The sequence below is a fragment of the Sceloporus undulatus genome, chromosome 5 (genome assembly GCF_019175285.1).
Source record: "Sceloporus undulatus isolate JIND9_A2432 ecotype Alabama chromosome 5, SceUnd_v1.1, whole genome shotgun sequence".
Classification (NCBI taxonomy): domain Eukaryota; kingdom Metazoa; phylum Chordata; class Lepidosauria; order Squamata; family Phrynosomatidae; genus Sceloporus; species Sceloporus undulatus.
Window position 1 is genome coordinate 77,346,075 of NC_056526.1, and position 26,716 is coordinate 77,372,790.

General features: G+C 41.4%; 2 protein-coding genes across 8 annotated transcripts in view; one reads left to right on the top strand and one right to left on the bottom strand.

The window, feature by feature from the left end:
* Positions 1-2,900: 2,900 nt before the first annotated feature.
* On the bottom strand, positions 2,901-19,288 carry ZBED4 (zinc finger BED-type containing 4). Of its 4 annotated transcripts, XM_042467802.1 has the most exons (5): positions 19,015-19,288; positions 12,296-12,348; positions 11,860-11,967; positions 10,068-10,157; positions 2,901-8,072 (listed from the first exon to the last, which is right to left on the bottom strand). In XM_042467802.1, the coding sequence occupies exon 5, from the start codon at positions 7,722-7,724 to the stop codon at positions 4,221-4,223; it is 3,504 nt and encodes a 1,167-aa protein (XP_042323736.1). In that variant the 5' UTR covers positions 7,725-8,072; positions 10,068-10,157; positions 11,860-11,967; positions 12,296-12,348; positions 19,015-19,288; the 3' UTR covers positions 2,901-4,220. The 4 variants fall into 4 exon arrangements, with proteins under 4 accessions (XP_042323736.1, XP_042323735.1, XP_042323737.1 ...); XM_042467801.1 differs by lacking the exon at positions 11,860-11,967; XM_042467803.1 differs by lacking the exons at positions 10,068-10,157; positions 11,860-11,967.
* A 4,689-nt stretch (positions 19,289-23,977) lies between these two features.
* Positions 23,978-26,716, top strand: part of BRD1 (bromodomain containing 1) — a 50,732-nt gene continuing 47,993 nt past the window's right edge. For 2 of the 4 annotated variants that reach the window (XR_006104031.1, XR_006104030.1), the window contains exon 1: positions 23,978-24,377. Coding sequence is in view for 2 of the 4 variants with exons in the window: in XM_042467820.1 (XP_042323754.1) it covers positions 24,230-24,377 (148 nt within the window). In the remaining 2 variants the exon portion in view is untranslated. The remainder of the gene's footprint in view (positions 24,378-26,716) is intronic. The other 2 variants (XM_042467820.1, XM_042467821.1) reach the window with 2 other exon arrangements.

Consider the following 26,716-nt stretch of genomic DNA (forward strand, 5'->3'; position numbering starts at 1 on the left):
CAGCTTAAGACTGAAACATTTGTCATTCAAAGAACTGATATTTTACACAGTTCAGCATTTTCTACAAATACAGGCCTGACCACCTGTGCCTACTAATATGTATTGTTGCACTGCCCTACCCCAAAGGAAGTACTGTGTGCAAGTACTTCTTGCATTTATTCATTGCACATGTGCGAACAATTATATATATATGTATGGAAAAGCATGTTGGGTGTAGCCTGGCACAGAATCAATAGGGTGCAGATTTACCTGGATGCAGCAAATACCAGCTTGTAAAACCAGTTCATCTACACTGCCAAGCAGTTCTTCTGTATATTATGCCACATTTGATCAACTTTATTGTTCATCAGAGAGTACCATAACATACCTGCCTTGATGTACAGTTTATTTATTGAAGTATTCAGCAGGGGCTGGTGCCACTCAGGGCCAGCAATTATAGCAGTCCACATTAAACACTTCATGACTTGGGTATTGGCATACCACTCTGAATGTACCTGATTTTGTAATCTGAACAAGGTCAGGCCTGGATGACCATTAGATGGGGGCCACGCTGGATAGCTGGGAAAGAATTGCCCTGCCAGTGAAAATTAACAAGATTGAGGTAGATTCTGGTTCAATATAAGGCAGTTGTGTTTCTTACTTTGTGCCAGACACTGCTAATTGATTCACCTATTACAATCAGCCTCCTTTTAAACTTATAACCAGATTGGTACTGTATTTTTTAAAATCCTTCCTACACCTGAGATCGCAAGACAGAGAATGTCTGGTGATCCAGATGCATCAGATCACTAGCTATGCTTTCATTACGGATGAGTAATTCTAGTATTGCTTTGACCTGTATCCAGTATCCTGCTAACTTTGGTGATAGAACTTCCACTGCCTTGCCAAAGTATTCATCTCCATTTGATCTTCCATAGTTAGTGAGCTACACCTATCTTCATAACATGCTTGAATTTTTTCAGCCTGTACACATTCATGGCTGCTGCTGAAAACTACAGTACTCAAAGCTGTGTCTGACTAAAGTAGGCAGAAGGACTACCAAATCAATTAGCTGCAAATACAGTCCCTACAACTGTACCTTTGATTCTTCTGAATCACCCTGTGAGTGAATTTGTAAAGGCAAGAATGACATCAGGAATATGCATTCATGGAACCATTTATGCAAAGGGATATCGTAGCACCTTTGAGACTGAGTTAGTTTCTCGGTCTCAAAGGGCTACAAGATCCCTTTGCATATTGATCCAGATTAACACAGCTATGTCTTTGAATGGAAGCATGTATTACTGATGTGAATTTGGATTTACAGATTCTAATCTTTTGAAATAATTGAGGAGGGGAGGTAGTGTTAATTTTAAAAAATGTATTTCTGTTTGTAAAATACAAGCCAATTTACTGAGCATAAATTAGGTCAAACTAGTTTTGTCTAATCTACAACCACACCAACAGCCTTCAAACGGCAGTTTCAAATCAACTTGGCAGATACCACCACCCAACCTTTAAGAGACACTGAAGTTTCCTTTCCCTCTTCACCTATTATTTTAATTCATTTCTGGTCAATCATAAATGGAACTACATTAAGTGACAATGGTTCTGCCATGTTAGCTAATATTCAAATAGAACATGCCAATGACTGAACATGACCCTCATAAAGGCAAAACCTCTGTTAAACCAATAAATAATGGTCTATCAATTTAACCAGAGAGGTGATCACACTATTGACACTACATGTTGCACTGCAATTTGCATCAGTCCCAACCACTTAATGAAAGATGATGGGAGTGACAGACCAAAAATATCAAGGACACAAATTGCTAATGTCTGCTTTAAGAGCTATCACTATCTTTTATGGATTTGGAGTGAAAATTTGCATATATGTCTTGTTGCATATTAAATAAATGCATCTTTAAATTAATGGGGTTATTTTTTTACTCAGCTGAAGTTATGATAAAAAAGGATCATTTGATGGTCTTTTCAAGCTAATGTCTCAAGGTCTACAATTACATTTTCCTTTCTGATACAGGCAATATGTGCATGCGTAAGTTAAGCCCCAGTTTTCAAAGTAACATTAAAGTTATTCTGTTCCAAGCCAGAATTCCAACAGGAGTGTGCAGGCCCTTGGCCTTACCTACAGTTGTTCTCTGGGTCACAGTCAATATTGTCAGCTCTGTCCCATTCTAGCTCTGTGGAAAACACCTCATCTGTCCTTGATCTCATCCTGAATCTATCTGCAAAGTGTTCTCAATGGCCTACCTTTTGAAAACAAGAAAAAGTTTCTGAACAGCAGGATTAAGAATTGAACAGACTGAATGGAAGCTCATATGGCAAAAAAATGTCCCCCACCAAGGCAGCTTCTTGATACTGTATTGTGCATAATATCAAACCAATGCTATACATAAGAACATCCAACCAATATTTATCTCTGCATGTTCTGTAATACACCTACTGTGTCACATACATCATTATCTGCTCCTAAAAGCATGGGAAAAAGAATTCCACTGAGATAAATGAAAACCCTAGTAGTAACAAAATTCTGAATGCAAGAGTGTAGAAACAGCCCTTAAATTGTGGAGTCGAAGGCTTTCATGGCCAGCATCCATAGTTTTTTGTGGGGTTTTTAAGCTATGCGGCCATGTTCTAGAAGAGTTTCCTCCTGACGTTTCGCCAGCATCTGTGGCTGGCATCTTCAGAGAATGCCAGCCACAGATGCTGGTGAAACATCAGGAAGAAACTCTTCTAGGACATGGCCACATAGCCCGAAAACCCCACAAAAAACTATAGCCCTTAAAGTGATTCTTATTTCCTACAATCTCTTTGTACTTGTTATATTCCTGCATTTTCCTTTTCAGAGCCAGGAATCCCCCACTGCCCACTTAGGAGAAAACAGGAGATTCGACTCACTCTAAAAATTGCAAATAAGATGTTTAATTTCAGAAAACTTGAGTTCACCATTTATAAATACACTAAAACATAGTAAATGCAAAAATTAGGCAGAGGTACAGTATTTTAACAAAACTACATCTTCCCTAAAAGTCACAGTCAGTTCATTTCCCCCAAAGAATCTCAACAATACACAAAAAAATGGAAAATGAATCTCTTAATATCTTTTTTTAAAATGTGGAGAGCATACAGTTTACAATTAAAATGCTGGCTATTATCTCGGTTTGAGATTTAAAAGGGTTCTACGTTATCTTATTGACCAGATGAACACTGTCAATTAAGGGTCAATTCTACTATATAAACATTCTAGTAGGGCACCAATCTAAAAGGAATATAAACTGAGAATCAGCTTCTTGTAACAGGAATGAAAGATGATGCCATACACTGTTTTCTATTATATAGGAAACCAGGACTTAATTTTTACACCAAGGAATATTGGATGTTTTTACGCACTCAATCTTAAAAGGCTTTAGCCTGATGCTTACCAATACATTATATTTTACCTTTCAATACACTGCATTAAATAACAAATATTAATTGGAAATTTTTGAAAATAAACATCCCAAAGACCTTATAAATACTCAAGCTCTAATTCAGTTACAGTGTAAAAAACCTGAATAGGAACCACTGAATGGCAAGATTATAGGTTACTGTATAACTGATATTCCATAATACCACTAAGTTTAGTTCAGTCAATACTAATTTAATACCCACCCATAGTACATACGTCATACTTGAATATTACATTACCCTTTATGTAAGTTAGGTCTGCAGTTAAAACCTGCTAGTAGAAAGATGGCTTCACTTCCACCTTTATTTACAGCTTTCTTCTGACAGCTACAAAATGGTTCTTGCAATTAAAGCAATGTTCAGCTAATATACAGTACCTGTTTTATGATTTTTACATAATTGAATAAAAAACTACATAATAGAATTGTTTACATCTCTTCTTTACCATTCTATTCCACTTGTTTTAAAACTTCATTTACACTTCTGAAAGAAAAGCTACATAATTTTTTTTATCATTCAAACAAACACAAGTCTAACTCAAATGTGAACTTTAAAAAAAACACAGGTATATACATTATCTGGCCTGAAGGACTATTAATAAGGCACATGTAGACACACTGAAAGCTGAAAAATAAAACTAAATTTGGAACTAGAGTCACTGATTAGATGTCATACATGGCCCCTACCGGAGCAATTTCACAATCCAAGTCACAAATACAGTTAAATATCCAGTGAGCAACAACAATTTTAGACTGGCAGCTTGTTCACTAGTTTCAATACTGGAAGTATATCAAAGGAAGGTTTACTTTCAAAAATATGAGTTTTTCAAAGTGTTCCATTGCTAGCCTTGACTGACTGAAGCTGATGTTTTCATTGGATGTACTAAACAATCTATCTGATGGAACAATGCTCGGTGGACAACCTAGAAATCGAACGGCCAGCTTGGACAGTACTGGCCAAGATGATTTTTTAAAGTTCCAGTAAGTTAGGGGATCACAGTTATGCTCAAGCACTTCCTCTTCCAAGTATGAAAGCACCATTTCTTCTGGCAACTTGGCCTTTTCTTTTGCAACTTTTGTCTTTTTCATATCTTCCATAAGTGACCAAAGATTACTGCCCCCGTAAGAGTTTTTAGATGGTGACCCTATACCACAGCCATTCGAAACAGGTCTGTCATCATCTGAGGTAGCATTTAAGATTTCTAGCTCCCTGATTAAGTCCTGTTTATATTGTTCTGCCTCCTCTTCAGTGAATAAGGAGGCCTTGTAACGAGGGTCCAAAAGTGTAGCAAAAATATATCTTGGATCATGAAGAGTAGAGGAAAGCCTACTTACCATAGCTTCCTTTAAGGACTTCAGCATGGTGTCTATGCCCATTGTTTCTTCGAACAGTAGTTCAATTTTCCGGTTGAGAATGTGAATCATTGGAATAACTTGGCTTAAAGTAGACATGTGTGTACTCATCTCCCTGCTTGCAACTTCAAATGGTTTGAGTGCATGACAAACAGACTGCATCACTTCCCACTGATCACAGCTTATTAACTCCCTGAAGCTGCATTCTATAGACATTTCATCAATAGCTCTTTTCTGTTCAATTAGGCGTTCAAGCATATGGAATGATGTACTCCACTTTGACGGAACATCTTGAATTAGGTGATGCTGTGGCAAGTGATATTCTTTCTGCAGCTCTGCCAGTTTCTCTCTTGCTTTTGCTGACCGATGAACACGTTCACATATCTTTCTTGCAATACTAAGCAAGTTCTGAACCATTCTCTGGCTTTTAATAGCTTCATTAACTATGAGGTTAACAGTGTGACTAAAGCACTGTACACTTGAATGCTCCCCTTCATTTAATGTTTTCTCTATAGTCTGATTATCTGTAACAGTAATCCCAACCTGAAGCCCAATGGATGCTATCCAGGCTTCCCACCAATATTCTAGTTGCTTTTGAATGCTGATACCACTGTAATCACAATCAATTTGTGATACGTTTAAAAGAGCTGAACAATGGTAATCTTCACACTGTGGTCGAATCCTAGACTCAAATGTCACCCAGTGAGCGGTAAGAGTTAAGTATTCTCGGGTTTGATTGCTCATCCATATTCCAGATGTAAAATGGACTACTCCACTTTCAGCTTCTTTCAGATGTGAAACAATAATTTCTTTCACGTTATCATACATATTGGGAATTGCAGTACGAGAAAAATAAGATGGTGAAGGCAACGAATACTGAGGCTGCAAGTATTCAAGGAGTCGATTAAAGCCAATATTGTCTACAAAAGAATATGGCTGCAGGTCAAGTGCAATCATTTCAGCTATAAGACTTGTAATTTTTTTGGCAACAGGGTGAGTGTCAGAAAATTTGTCATTGGTTTCATCAAAAGATGAAGATCCTAACAGATCTGTGTTGAGTGGTACATGACTATTTTTAGATGAGGACAATACTGGCTCTGAGGCATCTGGTTTCAAGACACTGCTATGAAACCGTTGTAAATGTCTTAGAAGGCAACTGGTACCTAAATTGGTTGGCTTTTTCCCTCGACTTATTGTACGTCCACAGTGCATACATATAACTTTAGTTGAATCAGCAGAACAAATTGAAAAATGATTCCACAGTTTTGAGGTCTTTTTGCTACTGATAGGAAAGATGACTTGACTATCCTTAGTAACCACTCTGGGCAAGTCAGTCAATTTTGAGGATGAACATTCTGCAGAAGCCAAGGTAGCATATGGAGAATTTGCTAAACTAACATCTATAAAGCTCTTCTGAATCCCAATGACTTCAGGGTGACGTCTATATAAGTGTCTTGTCAAACAGCTCGTGCCTAAATCACCTTTCTTTCCGCGGTTGATCAAACAACTGCAATGTCTGCACACAACTTTTAGACTATCTCCTGGAGACAAAGAAAAATGATGCCATACTTCTGATTTGAGTTTTCGCATCATCCGTTTATTCTGATGAATAACAGAGCCATGCTCAAATATCAAAGGGCTTTTTTCAGGGGAAGAAACTAAAGAAGCTTCACCTATATCTTCAGAGGAGGATAACAATGAGGAGTCTTCTATGAGAGTATCACCCAAAGGAAGATTAGAATTGTTTTCCTCAGCCATTCTGTCTGGAGAGGAGCAAACAGAAGTTGGTTCTTTAGCCATTTTTCCAGGAGATGACACAGAATTTGGATCACCATCTGAAGGCAATAAAGGTGGAAGTAATGTTGGAGGAGCAGAGTATAAAGGAGGTATGCTTGAACCACCTCCATTCTCTTGTAGAACAATAGAACGATGAGCTCGCCACATGTGTCGTATTAGACAACTAGTTCCAAGATCTTTTCCATTCTTTCCTCTGCTGAATTCATTCATACAGTGGATGCAAACAGCTTTTGAATTATCTAAAGGAGACAAATAAAAATGCTTCCAGACAGCTGATCTTCTTCTGGAGCCAGATGTACCTTTAGGTACCTGAACAGTTTTCTCTGCTACATTCTCCACAGTTTCTTCACAATGGTTGTTAGGAAAGTGTTGTGATAAACCAACATCACCTTCCTCTTTATTGCTCTTTTCAGTATGCAACAGCTCTGAGGTTATTTCTTCAGCACAAACTACAGGAACAGATTCTTCAGTTATTTGATCTGGGGATGGAATCTTAGAAATTGCTTTCTTAACCAGTTTTAAAGGGGCTAATACATTGGTCAAATCTCCAACATCTGCAGGCTGAGGTGATATTAATAATGTAGGTGAAGAAAAGGAAGATATAGTTGGCATACTTCCATTTTCTTGAATGAGTACAGTGGGATGAGCTCTCCTCACATGCCTCATTAGACAACTTGTACTTAGATCTTTTTCATTTTTACCCCTGCTAAACTCTTTCATACAGTACATACATATTGCTTTCGTGCTGTCTCTAGGAGATATAAAGAAATGGTTCCAGGCAGGTGATTTTTTTCGGGAGCTTATATTTCTGCTTGAAAGAAGACTCTGTGTTACAGCTTCCATTGCAACATCATAAAGAGTGCTGCTGTATTGGGAAAATAGAGATCCATAATCATCTTCATTTTCTGCAGAGATGTATTTGCTTGAATTGCTATGAATGAAATTCTTTTCTCTTTCATCTTGTTCATCACTACTGTCCGTTTGTCTTAAATCTTCTGGCTCAGTTTTTATATCCATTGTTTCCAAAGCACAATTACTATCATCTTCTGGTTCTACTTTTAAACTGTTAATTTTATGCATCATAAAATTATCATCAATCTGTGGAGAATGTGCCGTATTTACATCCATGATTGGTGAGTTAGTTCTGCTGTGTCTTCATAATTCAGTGAATATTTAGAAATTAAATTATATTTCTTCTAATGCTGGAGAATATAACGGTGGAAGGTAAGTTTGTATTCTAGAATTTGTAATTTGATGAAAATGTATATTACACAAATTTATAAAAAAGCACTTTGTGTAATGCACATAGTTCCTTTTCTCTCCAGGGTCTTCAAACATCCAGGTCATATATTGTTTCCAATAGGTGCTGGTACTAAATGATTCATATTCTCCAGAAAAGCCTAAGAAGGACTGATGTTGAATTTCTTCCCAAAATCATATATTCATCTCAATTCTATTACAATCCGCTGACATCGTCTAGAAATAAAAGAAAACAAAATATGTAAGTTCACCAATTCAGGTAAGTTTACTTTAGTTCCTTTAAATGGAACTACTTAAATATTATTTATTGCTTCACTTCTCTGTAGAGGCTTATAATTATCACATTTCTTGTATGTAAAACATTAGGCCAAAATAGACAGCCTAGTAACCCAGAAGCCACACAATTATATGCCAGGCAGTTTCCGGGGAACATGGAGGCATGGCATTTAGACATCACTCTACCTAGAACCGACAAAAATCCAACTCCAGCAGCAAAGGGGAGGTTTTTTTCCTGCCCCAGATAGGAGTGGATTTTTTCAGCTTTTAATTGGGGGTGGAAGCTGGCTGGACTGGGGTTGTAGTGTGCAGTTGCCACAGCCCCCACTTAATTGTCTCACGGGTGGTGTGAAGCCGCCCCTTCAGGGCCATCTGTTTTGGTCCATTGTTGTCTAAACAAAGTCATGGACACAACACAAGCTCATCTATTTCATTCACTGTCAGAAAGTAAGGTAAAAATAGGAGGAAGGCAAGATAAGAATTGTAAGAAGACTATAACTGTTTACTTCTGTATTTTATTGTAGGTTTTACAGGTTGAAGAGGAAATCTTTCAAAAGTGTTACAGATGTAAGTCTCTGAGTTGTTTTTTTGAATAAGGGTTTATCCTTGGCAATAAAACTTGTGTTTAACATGCCTCTTGTCAACAACTGCAGCATGCCTTGCTTAAGGTGTGTGCACATACATATGTGAAGTGATTTCAATCTGTGCACTTAAACAGTATCAGTTTTGGATTTTCGATAAAACGTGCGCTCTGTCAAGTGCAACTATTAAAGAAGTAACAGACTCAATTTCTATCATTAATCATATGTACTGAGTAAGAATTACCTTCAAAATGGCATTAAAAGATTCTTAAAGATATTTTATTTAGGACTTTGATACATATACAAATGTCTGAAATCGGGTGTGAATCATATCCCAATATTGTTGGAAATGCAGTTCCCAGCATTCAACATTTGCTACACTGGCTGGGATGCTGGAACATAAATTCCAACAATGTCTGGAGGACTATCTGATCCTTACCCTATCCCAACCAAACACATGTAGTGAGCTTTCATTAGCCAAAAACCAATTTTCTCTGCCGCTAGATTTGTACAACTGACACGCTGATTTTGAGTTCTCTCTTATAAACATCATCTAAGAATTAACAAAGAATACAAATGTATTTAAAGAGGCTCTTTTTCCTCCTTGCTACCAACCATTTCATACACAAATCAACAGTTGAACTGGTAAAACAGACATTTTCCTTTTAACATTCTTACAGATATATAACTGTCAGATAAACTTAGGGGTTGGGAACACATCTATAAACCTCTAAACACATTCAAGAAACTCAGCTTACTATCATGTTAACCAATACTGTACACAAAGTTTACATTTGTATTACTGTTTATTGTTCGAAACTGTTTCAGCACAGATACTCATAATCATTCCTTAGAGCAATTTATGTAAATGCAGCAGCAACTTGAAATGATGGGCAGTTCCTGCCATAGTCTATTCTGCAAGTGATAGCTTCAGTGCCACCAGATTTATTGCTATCAGTCTTCTCTTTGGCATAATGTAACTGCCCATTTCATGCCAAAGTGCCTGGTTTTCTGGACTTAGGAGGTTATATATTCCACTCACTAAATTTGTTTCCCAGGATTCTTATTTTGGTGAAATTCAGCATTAATGCATGGCACAAAAGAACACTGGTTCAAAGCAGGCAAGTATTCTTTCCTAAAGTTGGAAACCATAAGCATTCCTTCTGTCCTATAAACTGGAAGCTAAGGTATGAACAAACACAGATCACCAAATAAAACGCTTTTTATATTGAACAAAAGTAATCTCCCTCTCTCTTTCTGGCTAGTAATACACCTTAAAAACTGGTAACAACTTGGAACATATTTGGTACACATGTGCATGCAGTGAAGTTCCTAGAATTGGTATTTAACCTACCTTACAATGAAGCCCCTCATGAATAAAGAAACATGACACTATTAATAAGCTAGATTCTTTTGAAGAAAGCAGCCATCATTCTCTGAAATCCTACACAAAGAAAAATATCATTTTAAATGTTTTAAATTTCTCTTTATTTACTTATTTTGAGCAAATATGCTGAGCAACTATTGATGCAGGAATGTTTCCTCAACAAATGGTTATATGGTCAGTTGTGATGAAACAAGACCCTACTTTCACATGGAAGTGGATGAGATTTAAAACTTTGGGCCGTGAAGCTAAATGCAATCTCCCATTTCACCCACATACATGAAACCATGGGTACTTCACAAATTATACTAAAGATAACATGCTGACTTGCTAACTAACTTTTTCTCTGTTTGGATGAAATAGTAAAATGCAGTTTATTCCCCCAAATTGAAAGATTTAAATCTCCCCTCATTATTATTGGGAAAGCTGTAGGAGGCAAAGGGCTAATTTCCTGTCCCCTGTGATGAGCCAGGAAAACCACCATGGTGTAGTGGTTTGAATTCTGGATTATGACTCTGGATACTGGAGTTTTAAACTCTGCTAGGCCATGGAAACCCACTGAGTGCTCTTGGGCAAGTCACACTCTTTAAAGCTCAGAAGACGACAAAGATAAAACACTTCTAAACAAACCTTGCCAAGAAAACCATGATAGGTCCACCTTACACCTGTGTGTACAGGCCTACAAATTGCCAGTCAACTTATGATGATTCCATTCAGTTCATAGGGTATTCTTAGGCAAAGAAACAGGTGGTTTTGCCTGTTCCTTCCTCCAAAATATATCCTACAGCATATGGTATACATTGGCATCCTCTCATCCAAGTACTACCGTATTTTCCAGCGTATAAGACAACTCCCAATTAAAAATAAATATTGAAAAAACATCAGATTTGTATGTACAGCGCTGTGTAAATTTACAGTGCTTTATAAATAAAGGTTAATAATAATAATAATAATAATAATTTGATTTCAATATGACATGAAGGTACTTAGCAGGAAAACTTGTTGTATACAAAGCCTGCTTGGATTGGTCAGCTCTCCCTGCCTGCCCAGCCCTCCCTGTCTCCAAGACTATCAGAGTGGTGATTCTCCAGTCCAGCTTGGAAGTTTCAGCACCTGCCCTTTTTAAAGCGGGAAGTAGTTATAATAAGTTATGACTGACTTGAAGGCCCACCACCACTACAAAAAAATGATGTGCCAGGGGCCACACCAACTCCCCCAAAGCAAGAGGTGTACTTTTGTCCACTTCAGTATTTTACCCCTCAAATGAAAGGTACAGTTCACCTTTTCTGGGATCAGTATGCATTTTTTAAAAATATAACCTAGAAAAATTAGGGACTATACTTTTACACGGAGAACTGCTATTTCCAGTGACTTCGTAGAGCAGCAATAGTCCTTTCTTCAGTCCAATTATTCTTCCAGTAAGAAAGATACAAAATAACTTTAGAGCATCCAATGGAAAGAACTGCCTAGAACTTGCTAGTCATGCATACTGCCTGGGGCGCAACATTTTGATTGTATTACACAAACGTTATATTGTCCCCAATGTTTGTCAACCCATTTCTGAGTACAATTTAATAATAATGATAATAACAATAATAATAATAGGATTTATTTATATGCCGCTCAATCACTGGGAATCTGGGTGGCTTACAACAGAGGGGATAATAGATAATAACAATTGGGTTTGGTCGTTAATAGCTTAAATGGTTTACAACCTGGATATCTTCTCCTGCTTTTCCTATATACAGTATTGCACTATTACCTGAGATACAGAAGGTGGAGGTAATAGGACATGGCCTTCTTTGGGATGGCATGCACTTTGTGGGATTCTTTTCCTCAGAACATCCTGGTCTGTTCCCTTCCTCTCTCCCTTTCAGTATCAAGAGAAGATACAGAAAGCAATATGATACTATATACATACAATTTATTTTTGCATTTGTTGCTTTTTATGTGCTAGTGTTTTATTTGTAATGATGCTAGATGTCATCATCTTGTTATTGTTTTGTCAAGAAAACCCTGTGACAGGATCAGTGAAAGTTGGAAATGACTTGAAGGCACACAACAAAAACAAAATGCTATCTACTTTGAAATCATGTATTATCATCATCACTGGTGCTGTCATCTTCAACATCACCCTAATTTGAATTGGAAAATATATACAGTACAAAATATATATATATAGTTGCCAAAGTACTCACCAATTTGGCCCACTATCTTATCCCTGGCTTCATTTCAGAGAAGATCTCCAGATCTGGAAGTAAAGAGAGAGGGTGGGAAGGGAAGAAGATTGATAAGGAAAAGAAGAAAAACAGTACTGTATTTTTTTAACATAAACCATGCTCACTGTTTTTGACCCAATTGCACTTTATGCACCATTTGTCATGCAGTCGCTATTACATCCAAGGATTGAACACAAACCTGGTCTCTTCCTCCCCAGCTCCAACCCAATAACCTGGTTCACATGCTCCACTTTCTTGTCCAAGTTTCTTCATTTGCCATTGCCATCCTGAGGCTGAAAGACAGTGACTTACCCAAGACCACTCAGAGCGTTTACATGGTCAAGCAAGGATTTGAACCCTGGTCTCCAGAGTCATAGTCCAATGCTTAAACTACTACACAATGGCTCTTTTTCTGATAAACCGTGTTTTATTGCATTAACTGAATGAAGCCAATATACTTATGATTATGTAATAGCCATCCTTCTCCCCATCAGTTCCCTTACGGATTTAACAGTTACTTAAGAAGTAAATCTGAGTTCCATTAAAACAATAACGTAAATATAATATGGCAAAACAAAATCTGAAGAGTACACACAACTGCTGACTGCTTTTACAATGTAGTGTTTAAAACATCATTTTAAAATAACATATTGATGTTGCTGTAATGACACAGAATGAATACAGGCGTATAACTGGGAAACAGACTATTTTCTAACGACATTTACAAATAAAGGAAAAGAGCAAGTCCTAGAGACTTTATGAGCATAGAGGGTTTTTAAAATCTGGTCAGGAGCTTTTTGTTATGAACAACTGGTGTACTTTCCTGGATTTCTAGGCAGAAATAAATCAAAAGATATTATGATAATAAGAAGACCTTAATAAAGTTGCTATAGAGCTATGAACTGCTATTTGTTCTATAAGGATTTCAGTATTGGAAGAAGAAAGACTGTTTCTAACTGGAGAAGATATAGAAACCCATGGGAAATGGAGATAGTGCAACATTAGCAGACAGTAAGGAAATGAAGAGGCACATAGTTGTAAAAATACAACCAAAAATGATGAAAAGTACTTTGCAAAAAGTCCATGGCCTTTCTGTAAATTAAGTAGTAGGGATGGGGCGGGAGTATTATTATTATTATTAACCTTTATTTATAAAGCGCTGTAAATTTACACAGCGCTGCACATACAATCTTTTTAATTGGACGGTTATCTGCCCTCAGGCTTACAATCTACCTAAGCTAAAACTAATAAATCCATACCAAAAGTGTCAGTCTCATGGGAAGGTAAACATATTCACTGTTACAAAGCACACACAAATCCAGCAGCAAGAGTCTGAATTTCAGAGAGATCGCTCCCAGTGTTGGTTTCTTATATGAAGGAGCCCTTACATTTCTCACAGATGTGGCTGTTTCTTTCTAGAAACATACGTGTTGATATAGCTGAATAACTACTAAAAATTATGTTTCAAGAATACTGACAGACTGCACTTTTAATGTTGTGCAATTTAAATATTTTATTCCTTGTCATCCTTTAAACCAGGGTGAGCAATATATTGGCTGCCTGCAACCCCACTGTGCATTTATCTAGGTCCTGGAGCTCCTTTCTTGTAAAACCTTATATAAAAATAGATCATCACACTCCTGGAAACTTCCAGGAAAGCATGATTTCCTTTTAAATTTTAAATCCTGTAAATGGATTTCCAGTCACTTCAAGTTTCACTGCGAAAAGGTAGCATGATTCACAGCCAGTCTGGGAGCAACACAGGCCCCCAATACCTCCCCAAATTGTCTTCCTGCTTTGAAGTATGCTGCCATTGAACTGGGGTGGTTGTAGGGCAGACATTTTCGATTTTTAATGCCAATTTTGATTGAAGCAAGAGTTCTAATCTGTTGTAGTGACTGTAGACAGAAAACCTGGATGGACTGTTCAAATTATTCTGAGATTGCAAAATGGTTCTAACTCAGCTAGAATATGACTCTAACCAAGGCTGCAATCCTGTATGTACCTGTGAATAAAACTGTATGAAGCAGGTCCTACTGAGACTTATTTCTGAGTAAATATTAAAACAATAGGACTCAATGTAGTCATGGCTAACTTGTTTTACTAGTTTCAGTGGGGCTCAGGCTTCAGTTCTATGCACACTGACATGGATGTAGCCTCCGCGAAGACAAAGGAGCTTACGTGCCAGTAAACATGGAATAGATCGCACTATACGTGGCAATTAACTTTGAATGAACCCAAGTCATGGAATATGTGATGCTCTCGTACATTCAGCATTTGTATAAATTCAGTAGTAAGAACATGTACTCTTCTCACTGCCTTTTTCTGCCTACGAGGGTCTTCTGATACAGTATTTGGTAAACTTTAATTCAATAAAAGCAGTATTTCACTTGTATTATATTTCTATAACACTATATAAAATGGGGGGAAAGAGTTACGAAGAAAAAAACCTACCCAAATACTGTATTATGCTTTCATTGAACATTCACAGGAGACAACTTCTATCATAAACAGATAAGCTATTTTCCAATTATGAAAGCCAGAGTGGTGTTATAGTTTCACGATTAAGCTATGACTCTGGAGACCAGGGTTCAAATCCTGACTCGGCCATGTAAAGCCACTGAGTGACCTTGGCAAATTGCATCCTCAGAGGAAGGCAATGGCAACCCCCCTCTGAAGAAACTTGCCAATAAAACCCAATGATAGGTTCACCTTAGGGTCATCATAATTTGGAAATGACTTAAAGGCAGACAACATGGGGAGGATGAAGGGAGAGACCACAAGCTGAGTGGCTAATCAGTGACTTGGATGATAGAATCAGGGGCATACTGTACTTATCAAATTTGCAGATGACACCAAACTAGGAGGAGTAGCTAATACCCCAGAGGACAGGATCAAAATTCAAAATGACCTTAATATATTAGAAAGCTAGGCTAAAGCTAACAAAATGAATTTTGACACTGAGAAATGTAACATGCTGCACTTAGAGCGGAAAAATGAAATGCACAGATACAGGATGGGGGACACCTGGCTGAACGAGACTACATGTGAAAGGGATCTAGGAGTCCAAATAGATGGCAAGTTGAACATGAGTCAAAAGTGCGACGCGGCAGCTAAAAGGTCAATGCAATTTTAGGCTGCTTGAATAAAAGTATAGTGTCACTATATTCTGCTCTGGTCAGGCCCTACCTGGAATACTGTGTCCAGTTCTGGGCACCACAAAATAAAAAGGATGTGGAGAAATTGGAGCATGTCCAAAGGAGGGCGACTAAAATGGTGAAGGGTCTGGAAAACATGCCCTGAGGAAAAACTCAGGGAGCTGGGGATGTTTAGCCCGGAGAAGAGAAGGTTAAGAGGTGATATGATAGCCCTGTTTAAATATTTGAAAGGATGTCATATTGAGGAGGGAGCAAGCTTGTTTTCTGCTGCTGCACAGACTAGGATTCGAAGCAATGGATGCAAGCTGCAGGAAAAGAGATTCCACTTGAACATTAGGAGGAACTTCCTGACAGTAAGGGCTGTTCGACAGAGGAACAAACTCCCTCGGAGTGTAGCGGAGTCTCCTTAGAGGTCTTTAAACAGAGGCTGGATGGCCATTTGTCGGGGATGCTTTTATTTGGATTTCCTGCATGGCAGGGGGTTGGACTGGATGGCCCTAGTGGTCTCTTCCAACTCTATGATTCTATGATTCTGTAAGAGTTTGATGCCAGCCACAGATGCTGGTGAAATGTCAGGAATAAACTCCTCTAGAACATGGCCACATAGGCTGAAAAACCCACAAAAAACTATGGATGCTGGCCATGAAAGCCTTCGACTTCAGTTTGTACATTAATTAGACATCAATTTGCAAGTACCTCATGAGCATAATATAGAAATGGGACACATATGTGTTTACTTATGAACGAATGAAAAATTTAATTGAGATTTCAGGGTTTTATACACTTTCTGCAAACTAAGTAAATGGCAAGCTTGCAATCTTTTGATCCTATGCAAAAGAGGGAAAAGACAATGATCTAACATACAAAATGGAAAAAGTCAATAATTAAGCTATCTGCCATACCATTTATGATCTGGAAAATGTTTTGTAGTTCTAAACACTAAAGTCCACCCATTGAAGGGAATAATTGATTGTGAGGATTAGTTTATGCTGGTCTCTGTTCAGCAAGCCAAACCAAAGTGGCGCTCCACAGGTTCACTGTGGAACAACATGCACTTTAATTCTATATCTAGCACCAATTCCTGTCTGGAAGGTTTAGATAGAGGTTATCATTGAAGTGAACATAAAGTCATAACTGTTGTTACAGATGTTTGTTTTTGAATTTCTAAAGTCAACAAAGACGGAGTTTAAAAGTTTAGAAAAAAGTTTAGAAATAGTTTTATATAAAAGCTGGATCAATAAGATTCTCATCTCGGGTCCAAACCACACTGCAGAAATACAGTAATCCAGTTTGACACCACTTTAACTGCCCTGACTCAGCGAGATTCTGAGAACTGTAGCTTTATGAGACATTTGGCCTTCTCTATCAGAGCTCTGGTGCCACAATAAACTACAATTCCCAGGATTCCCTAGCACTGAACAAGGATAGTTACAGTAATCTCAAACTAGATTATTTCTGTAGTGTGTTTTGGACCTGAGTTTCCTCTGCGTGAAGGCTGTCAAAAAGTGCTTCCCCATTATGAGACTCCATGCAGCAAGCAAATACTAAAGTTTCCATCCCACAATTTGCAGAAATCCACATAAATGACAGCAGAGTGCATGAAGAGGCTGCAAGCATTGGGCCACCAGTGAGAAAAATGGTTAACGGCTAGCACTAGGAGTAGAAAACCTTAATTAGCCACCATGGGAGGTTTGAGATGCGATTTCAATTGACCCTTATTTTACATCTATACACATGTAAAGTCATGTAACACTATCAGCTCATGTCCCATCTACCTTTCATCGTTTAATTAGATCATATATTCACTATTTTGACTGGCAGCTGCTCTCCCAAGATCTCAAGCAGGGATCTGTCCCAGTCCTGACATTCAAGATGCTTGTAAATGGAGATGCCAAGGACTGAACTTGGGATTTTATGCTTGGGATCAGTAACACTTGGATAACAAGGCACTAGTTATCCTTTCATATGTTACGTTTCCCTCACACTGATACCCACTTCTGTGTTGTTGCTGTTGTGATCCTTTGAGTCACTTCTGACTTATGGTGACCCTAAGGGGAAACCTCTCATGGCGTTTTCAGGGGAGGCTTGCCATTGCCATCCTCTGAGGCTGAGAGTATGTGATTTGGCCAAGGGCACCCAGTGAGTTTCGTGGCTCAGCAGAGATTCGAACCCTGGTCTCTGCAGTCACAGTCCAACGCTAGAAACGATATACCACACCCCCTCGCCAAATAATATATAACTCACTGTAGAAAGTCGTAATCCAATGCTCAAACCACTACGCTACGTCCGCTCCCCAAATAACTATAGAAACATTTACTGGAGAGTGGCAAGGGCATGAAATGGCTTTAAATTTACCATCTGTGCTGCAAAAGCAATCCTTGCTTTGCCTGTTAAGAGGATTAAAGGACCGGCGGTTATACTAAAAGCACTCTGCACCTTTGGAAGGGGCAACAAGGGGCTCTGGATGTGGTTTCCAAAGGAAAGAAGAAGAGGAAGGAAGGACACGCACTTGCCACCCCTGGGATTTTAAAGTTGTTTACGAGGCGAAACGGTTGAACCTTCTCCTCTTGGAAGCTATACCTTTTCTCCCCTTTGAAAACACAGCATGTGTCTGTGGGGAAGAGAAAGCAAAGCGTAACACACGCATTTAAATCTTATTTCTTGTTTATTATTTTAAGGTATGGTTTAACCTGTAAACTGTTTAATTGTATTTTAAGGGTGGGCGGGTTATTGGGATACGGCATTGCATATGTTAACGCGTGCCGCAACTAACTACAGTTCCCAGGATTCCCTAGCACTGAACAAGGACAGCGACAGTGGTCTCAAACTGGATTGTTTCTGCAGAGTGTGTGTTTTTGGACTTGGAAGTCATTGCTTCTCCTTATTTCTTTCTCCTGTGTGATTCTTAACACTTTTGTGCATTTTCGTTTTGGCCTCACAAAAAAGTGTTACTCTTTTGTGGATTTGGGGACGTCATTGGCTGCATCCACACTGGGGAAATAACCCGGTTTGGTACCGGTTTAACTTTTTGTGTGGCTCTTTGCTATGGGATTCTGGGAGTTGGAGTTTGTTGTGGGGCCGGAGCGGAGCTCCGCTCTGGGCCCCACAACAAACTCTAACTCCCAGAATTCCATAGCAAAGAGCCACACAAAGAGTTAAACCGGTACCAAACCGGGTTATTTCCCCAGTGTGGAGGGACCTGAGGGAAACTGAAGGCTTGTGTTGTTACACTGTGCGTTATGTGAGACAAAGCCAGGCGCATGCTCTTCCTGGCCTCCCGCGAAGGGAAGCGTGACCGAACGCTAGGGCCCCTCAAGGCAGACTGAGGCGAAAAAGGGACAGCGATAAAAGAGGTCTCTAGCCGGGGCGGAAGGATCCCAACGGACTAAGGCGTCACTGCCGCAGCACAGCCAAGCGGGAGGCTGAAATGCGTCCGCGCGGGTCGAAGCACCGTCCTTTGAGTTCTCCCTCTTCTTCTCCTTCTCGCCCCCCCTCCCCACAATCACCTCGCCGGATCTTTTCCTTCCCTCTTCACCTCACCTCTCGACTCCTCCGCGCTGCTCCCTGCCTTGGGTTCGGCCTTGCTTCGGCTAAAGGGAGAAGGAGTCGCGCGGGCCCGTCCCATTCATTTTGTTCAGCCGCTTTGTCTCCCGCCGCCGCCGCCGCGCTCGGAAAGAGGACACCCCCGGCTCCGGCCGCTTTATCTCTCACCGCGCATGCGCCACGCTCTCCAGCCAGCAGAGGAGGAGGAGCCTCAGCCAAGGCATGGGAAGACACGCAATCCCAGCGCGGCCAGAGGGAGGCGGGGTCTGTCCGTGCCTGCGTCGGTCGGGGTGGTCACGTGTGCCCCTGGCACACGCTGGCGCCGCTCTGACGCGTCATCGTCGCCCCGTCGCGTGCTATTATCGTCATCGTCCCTGGTGGAGCCTGGCAAACAAAAGCGACAAAATGGTGGCCGCCGCCGGAGAGTAGTTTGGCTCTTGCTTGAGACATTTGTAGCCCAGCCTTTTAAGAGATATTTTTGGACTTCAGCTCCCAGAAGCCTCAGCCGTGTTGGCCAATAGTCAGGGATTCTGGGAAATGAAGTCCACACAAAATCCCTTTAAAAGAGCACAGTTTGGGGGAAACCAGCGAGTTAGAATACCTGGTCGCTCTGATTTCGGGTCAAGGCTGGGAAGTATTGTATTTCCATACCTGGGGCAGTGCTAATTTTGATCTCGCTTGATCTCCTAGACCAGTGGTCCCCAAACTGTACCCTTTAAGGCCTTTTGGACTTCAGCTCCCAGAATCCCAGACTATTGGCCAACGTGGCTGAGGCTTCTGGGAGCTGAAGTCCAAAATCTCTTAAAAGGGCCTCTCCTGGGCTTTGCTCTCATTGTGCTGCTGCAGCTGGCAACTCTTCTGGGGAGTCCTCAGTATGACTTATATGCAGCTATTCTCAAATCCCATCTGCGAATGAACGAAATACTCAGACTTCAACACTGACCATACAGAAGTAGTGCCTTGCTGACTTTCACAGATACTCTGTAATCTTTTCCACACTTACCATATATGCTTGGCTATAATGTATAAGTCGGGGCTGAAATAATGGGTTTTGATATAACTGACTCTTTCATAACCTTAGAACAGTATGAGGAACTGAAGTATGAAGTATTGTTGTGTAAATTAGTTTAAAGGATTGGCTTTGGCAAGTTAAGAGTTCCCCATTTGGTATATCATTGATTGCTCTGACTAGAAACAACTTTTGGACAGAGATCCTGTCCAGTCCACCTTAGCTAAAAACTTCTGCATGGAGAGAACTAGTTGAATGTTACATCATGCTGGAGAATCCTAACTCCAACTATTTCATTTCTAGTCAACATCTGTATATTTATCATCTTAAAATGACATCTGTATGCTGGCTTGATAATTGTGGTTCCATCAGATTGGGCTCAACCATGCAATTAAAAGGTTGCTGGTTTGGTGACTCAAGTCAGCACCTGAGGGATTTTGTAGGAGGTTGTTGAGTATCGTCATTATGAATCCAAACTTTCAACTGCTGTAGTACTTTTACAAGTCTTCCCCAATGTTTTGCTCTCTTCGCTTAGTTGCTCAACTAGTTACTTGACTTTGGGCTTAAAACCCAGATAAAATATAGCTCTCCTTTATTTTTGTGTGAAAGATCTCAGGGATACAAAGTCCTGTGGAGGAGGAGGATGTAATATTATCCACCTGAGAACTTAAAATACTTGCAGCAGATAGATGTTTATTAATTATACCCTGATAGTTATGCAATTTGATTGTAATTTGAGAACATCTGTAATGGGCTTTGTGAAAATTATTGGATGATAAAACTGTGTAAAGAACAATTTTGTGTGTGTGTGTGTGTGTGTATAGTCATTTCAGTTTCAATCTTTCATATGGCAGCTGTCAGTTAATGGTGACTTGCAGGCCAGTGAAATTGTAAACCTTCTGTGGGTTTTAAACCTGACATTTAAAAGGAGCTGTCTAATGTGCTGGACCCTATCTGCAAAATAGATTCAGTGCATTTGATAGTGCGCATATAGGAGGGATTCTTAAGTGTTTGCTGCTGCCAACCATAACAGTCATTTTGTGGAAGCACCTCCAACAGTTTTTGCATCTACCATATCCAAAAGATTGAAGGCTGCACATCTATACACGACAAAAGGTCGTGCTACAACTTCTTTCGCACAGTCTCAAAGGTACTACAAGATCCCTTTGCATACTGATATTCCAGACTATCAGGGCTATGTCTCTTAATTAAAATATATATGTTACTGTTTGCTTTTGTACCATCCAGCTTATTGTCAACATATGATTATATAGCATATCATTGCAAATCTCCAGATATTGAATGTAAGTTCCACAGTTCCTTATTTTGCCCAGGCTGGTTGGGGCTTCTGATAAATGAAGTTGAAAACACCTGGAGGGTTTTCCACACCTGAGCTACAAACCAAGATTAGTCTTGGTGCCCCTTATGGTTACTGCCATGAGTATCTTCAAATAAGTTTTTTTCTTCCCCATGCCACGGTGGGATTTCAAGGAACCAATAAGGTGGGCTCCAAAGTTATTCCTACAATTTACAGGATAACCCCCCCCCCTTAATTTAATGGGATTTACTGCCAACTATTTGTGTATACAGCATTGTAGTTGCATGCCCACATCCTGCTTAGGAGTCCTTCCAAGTTATGTCTGCCAGACTCTCATAAGATACCAGTTATTTACAGTTCGTTGCCATGGGACTAACAAACACTCAAACTATTGACCGTACAGGAAAATCAGTACACACAAACCTTAAGAAACATTCAGATATCACCATTAATGCTGCAGAGCACATGCTTGTAAAAATATGAAATATCTTCAGTATCAGCAGTTATGCTGGAGGATAAAACTATATCTATTTAAAAAAAATGGCATGTGACAAGTCCAGGAATTGACTATTTCCTTTATTTATCTCATAGATGAATGTTAGCTATGCTGGCATCTCTTCACATCATCCTCCTCTCCAGGTTTTTAATGTATTTAGTACATGTACTTGTAGCATGATCCAGATTCTATGTAATCTTATTCATACTTCCCCCTGAAGCCTTTATTGTTATGATTTATGTTCTGGTAATGTTAATAACAGTAGTAATAGATAATAAAGCTACTTTTACCCCACCTCCTCCCCAGGATTGAGGCGGCTTACAATAAAAATCCATCCAGTACAACAATTAAGCTAATAAAATGCTTGTCTCACTAGTTCTAGGTCCAGTATTGCTCTCTGTCTACAACCTGTTTTTTCCTACCTTATAAATAAAATCTATGTGAACTAAAATGTGTACAGAAGAGGTGACCTGCGGCTCTTCTTGTGATGCAGAACTGCAACCTCTATCACCCTTTTCTAATTTTGCTAGGGCCGACACAAGTTGGAACTGAAGAGCTTTGGGAGCTATACTAGAAAAGAAATAATCCAGTTGGACACAGCTTTGGCTCAATGCTAAGGAATTCTGGGAACTGTAGTTTTGAGAGGGCATTTAGCCACCTCTGTTAAGAGAGTGCTGCTGCCACAACAAACTGCGAATCCTAGGGCTGCATCCGTACTGGAGAAATAACCTGGTTTGACACCACTTTTAAGCATCCTGGGTCAAGGCTCTGGAATTCTGTGAGTTGGAGTTTGTTGGGCCCAGAGTGGAGATTTGCTCTGCTGCTTAATCAAGGCCAGGCCCAATGGAGCTGGGCCCGCCATATCTCTCCCTCCGTGGCCAGATGGCACCAGACGAACTGGAGGGAGGGCTCTGCTTCTTAGAAGGCACTCGGAGGTCCAAGTAGCAGTAGAACCAGCAGCTTCTTCCACCTCAACATTAGGAGGAACTTCGTGACAGCAAGGGCTGTTCAACAGTGGAACACACTCCCTCAGAGTGTAGTGGAGTCTCCTTCCTTGGAGGTCTTTAAGCAGAGGCTGGTTGGGGATGCTTTGATGGAGAGTTCCTGCATGGCAGAATGGGGTTGGATTGGATGGCGCTTGTCTCTTCCAACCCTACGGTTCTGTGATTATAATTATTCTTCCCCCTGGCCCCAGATAGTCAGTGGTCGTCTCATTCTCTCTGCTGGGCTGTTTTGAAGGAGAGCCCTGTCAGGCCCTGATTTAGAATCACAAAATTAGAGTTGGAAGAGACTACAAGGGCCATCCAGTCCAACCCCATTCTGCCATGCAGGAACTCTCAATCAAAGCATCCCTGACAGATGGCCATCCAGCCTCTGTTTAAAGACCTCTAAGGAAGGAGTTTGTTCCACTGTCGAACAGCCCTTACTGTCAGGAAGTTCCTCCTAATGTTGAGGTGGAATCTCTTTTCCTGGAGCTTGCATCCATTGCTCCGGGTCCTAGTCTCTGGAGCAGCAGAAAACAAGCTCGCTCCCTCCTCAATATGACATCCATTCAAGTATTCAAACAAAGCTATCATATCACCTCTTAACCTTCTCTTACAGCCCTAGCAGGCAAAGCAGCTGTGAGAGATGCCAAAGGTAGTGCCTACTGACTCAGGGCCTCAGTCCTGAAGAGAGAGAGAGAGAGAGAGGAATCCCTTTGGGAGGCAGAAATACCAGTAGAGCCAGCAGAATCATGGCATCTATGTTCTTTAGGACCAGAAGTGAACAAAAATTCCCTCTTTGTCCTTAAAATGGCAGCTTCCTATCAAGTCTTCTATGACAGTGGTTCCCCAAACTGTGCCCCTTTAAGGGAACTTTGGACTACATCTCCCAGAATCCCACACTATTGCCCAACATGGCTGAGGCTTCTGGGAGATGAAGTCCCCCCAAAATATAATCTCTTAGTAGTTTGGAGACCCCCCGCTGAGGCTCCCAAGAAGAGACCGTCCCGGAACCTACCATCCAACCAATAAACAATCCCCAAACTTGACCGGCAGCTTGGGCCTAGCCGAGAAGCATCCTGAGTCGGGATTGGTGGAAAGCTGAGTGACGTCAGGAGCGGGTGGGTGGGGCGGGGCTGTGGCTCCTCCCCCCGAGCGCGCGGAGTCCTGGCCAGGCGTCGTCGTCCTCCTCCTCCTCCTCCTCCTCGGGGCTGGGAGGTGCCTCACGTCCTCCTCCCCGCCGCATTGTTTGTGCCGAGGGGGGGAGGCGGAGGCGGCGACGGCGGAGGCAGCCAAGGCGAGGGAAGCTTCTCGTCCGGGGGGGACCCTCCTCCTCCTCCTCTCCCAGCCCGCAGCCGGACTGCGGCCCCGGTCTGCGCGACGCGCTCCGCCTCCTCCCGCCCCGAATGCGTCGCCGCAGCGGCAGCGGCAGCAGCAGCCAGGGCGCCCACCAACCGCCTCCACAACAGGGGACCCAAGGCGACGACGAGGCGGCGTCTCTCCCCGCCAGCGCTCAAGGAGGGCCTGTCAGCCGCGTCGGAGCGGCTCCCTCGGGTGAGGAGGAGGAGGAGGAGGAGGGTGTTGGGCGGGCGCCATGTTTGCGGCCCGAGTATTGTAAGCGGAGAGAGAGAGAGAGAGAGAGCGGTCGGGCCTGGCGCGGAAGGAACCATTCTGAGGTTCTGGGGGGGAGAGGAAGGGAGTGGGCAGGAACCATTGACGCGCGCGGGGGGGGAGTGGAACTGGAGGAGGAGGAGGAGGAGTTGTAGTGCACGGGAGGGGCGAGGACCCCCCTCCTGCTTCCTTTTGTGTATCCTTCCTTCTGTGTGTGTATCTCGGCCCTCTCCACTGGGCAGAACCATTCTGTTAAAATGGGGGAGGACAGGGATTGTTGTCATTTTAACCCTTTCGTTTTGTCCCTGTTATATCATTATGGCTTCTCCCAGTTCTCTCTCTCTCTCTTCCTGGGTTCTCTTCCAGGGAAGCTCCAGGGGCTCGTGACGTCACGGGGGAGGGTTACCTGTCCTGGGGAACGCTCGCTTTCGCTTTCCTGGTGGCAGCACTATCCACACACACCCATATATATATATTACAGTATACACACACACTCAGCCCTCCATATTGGCGGGTTTGGATTGATATGTCCTCTCTAGGAATCTCTAGGTCCTCCTCCAGTGCAACTCTATGGTCAACTTCAACCAAAAGCCTAGAGATTCCTAGAGAGGACATGTTAAGCACTCATCCCTCCATTTTTGGATTGATATGTCCTCTCTAGGAATATCTAGGTCCTCCAGGGCAACTCTATGGTCAACTTTAACTACAACTTGCACTGAAAGACCCAGAGATTCCTGGAGAGGATGCTCTACTAGGCCTTTGTAGCTCCTCCAGTGCACTTCTATGGCCGGTGTCTGTCGGACGTTGACCACAGAGTTGCGCCGAAGGACCCAGAGATTCCTAGAGAGGCGTCTGCTCCGGTAAAAAAGTGGTGTTTTCATTATTTGTGGGCTTTTTCCATATTCATGGAGGGGGCCTTGCACCCCTAACCCTAGTGAATACGGAGGGACGAGTGTATACTTCCCAGGCTGCTTGTTTGCTTCGCTGCAATAATACTGCTATAAACTACATTAATAATAGTACTCCAGGTTAATAGTGCTTCAACTGCCATGGCTCACTCGCTGCTGTGGGATTCTGGGTATTGCAGTCTCGGGGGTGGTAGTTTTGTGAGTCATTCAGCCTCCGCTGGAGTTTATCACACTGGGGCTGACTTCGGTATTAAAGGGAGCTTAAAGCATATTTTGCCTTCTCTGTCGGAGGCCTCTGGGGCCACAACAAAGTGCCGTTCCCAGGATCCTGCCATGGCGATTAAAGCGGGTGTCAACCAGCATTAATCCTGCAGTGTGGCAGCAGCGCTTAGCGGGAAGGAAGTGGGAGTGATTTAAGAGAAACTTGTTCTTCTTACAGGTGTCACAGCACTCTTGTTCCTACAGCAAACCAAAGTCTTCGTACCTGGGCCTCTCTTAAAGGGAAACCGAGAAGCCATGCAGTGAGGGTCTTAAGCTGTATCTACACCAGCGGTTCTCACCTTTGTGGGTCGCGACCCCTTGGGGACCCTTTCACAGGGGTTGCCTAAGACCATCGGAAAACGCACGCTTCCGATGATCTTAGGAACCGAGACGGAAATAATTTTATGGTTGAGGGTCACCACAACACAAGGAATTGTATGAAAGGGTTGGGAAGGTTGAGAACAGCTGATCTACACTTTGATGCCACTGTAACTTCCTTGGCCCACTGGCATGGAATTCTGGGAATGGTAGTTTTGTGAGGCATGTGACCTTCTCTGGAGTTGTATCACACTGGGCCTGATTTCGGCATTAAAGAGAGATTAAAGCGCATTTGAAGCGCCCCACAAATAAAGCGAAAATGGTGAGGAATTGCGCGGGTGATTATCACACGTAAGCGAGATCAGAAATGCATTGTCGCTGAAATCCGGAAAGTAAAAAGATGCGCATTGACTGCTTCTTTGTGACTACTTTAATCGTGGGTTTTGCGCGGCGTGTGAAATCGTTCTGCTCAATTACGTGATTTTTCACGGGATAAACTCACAATCTCCTTCATGTGATAAACTCTGTCAGAGAGCTCTGGTGCCACAACAAACTACAATTCCCAAGATTCCATAGCATTGAGCCATAGAAGCTAAAAGTTGGATTATTTCTGGCATGCCTAGGTTTCCATTACTAGAGTTCATGATCATTGGCATTTATATAAGCACCAGCAGCCTACAAATGAAACTTAGGAAGTAGCTTCTATGGGAGAAACAAAATAAGATAGTAACAAATGTGTCTACAGTAGTGTGTTATTTTGTATGTTCATCAGAAGGACAAGTACAGTGGGCCCTT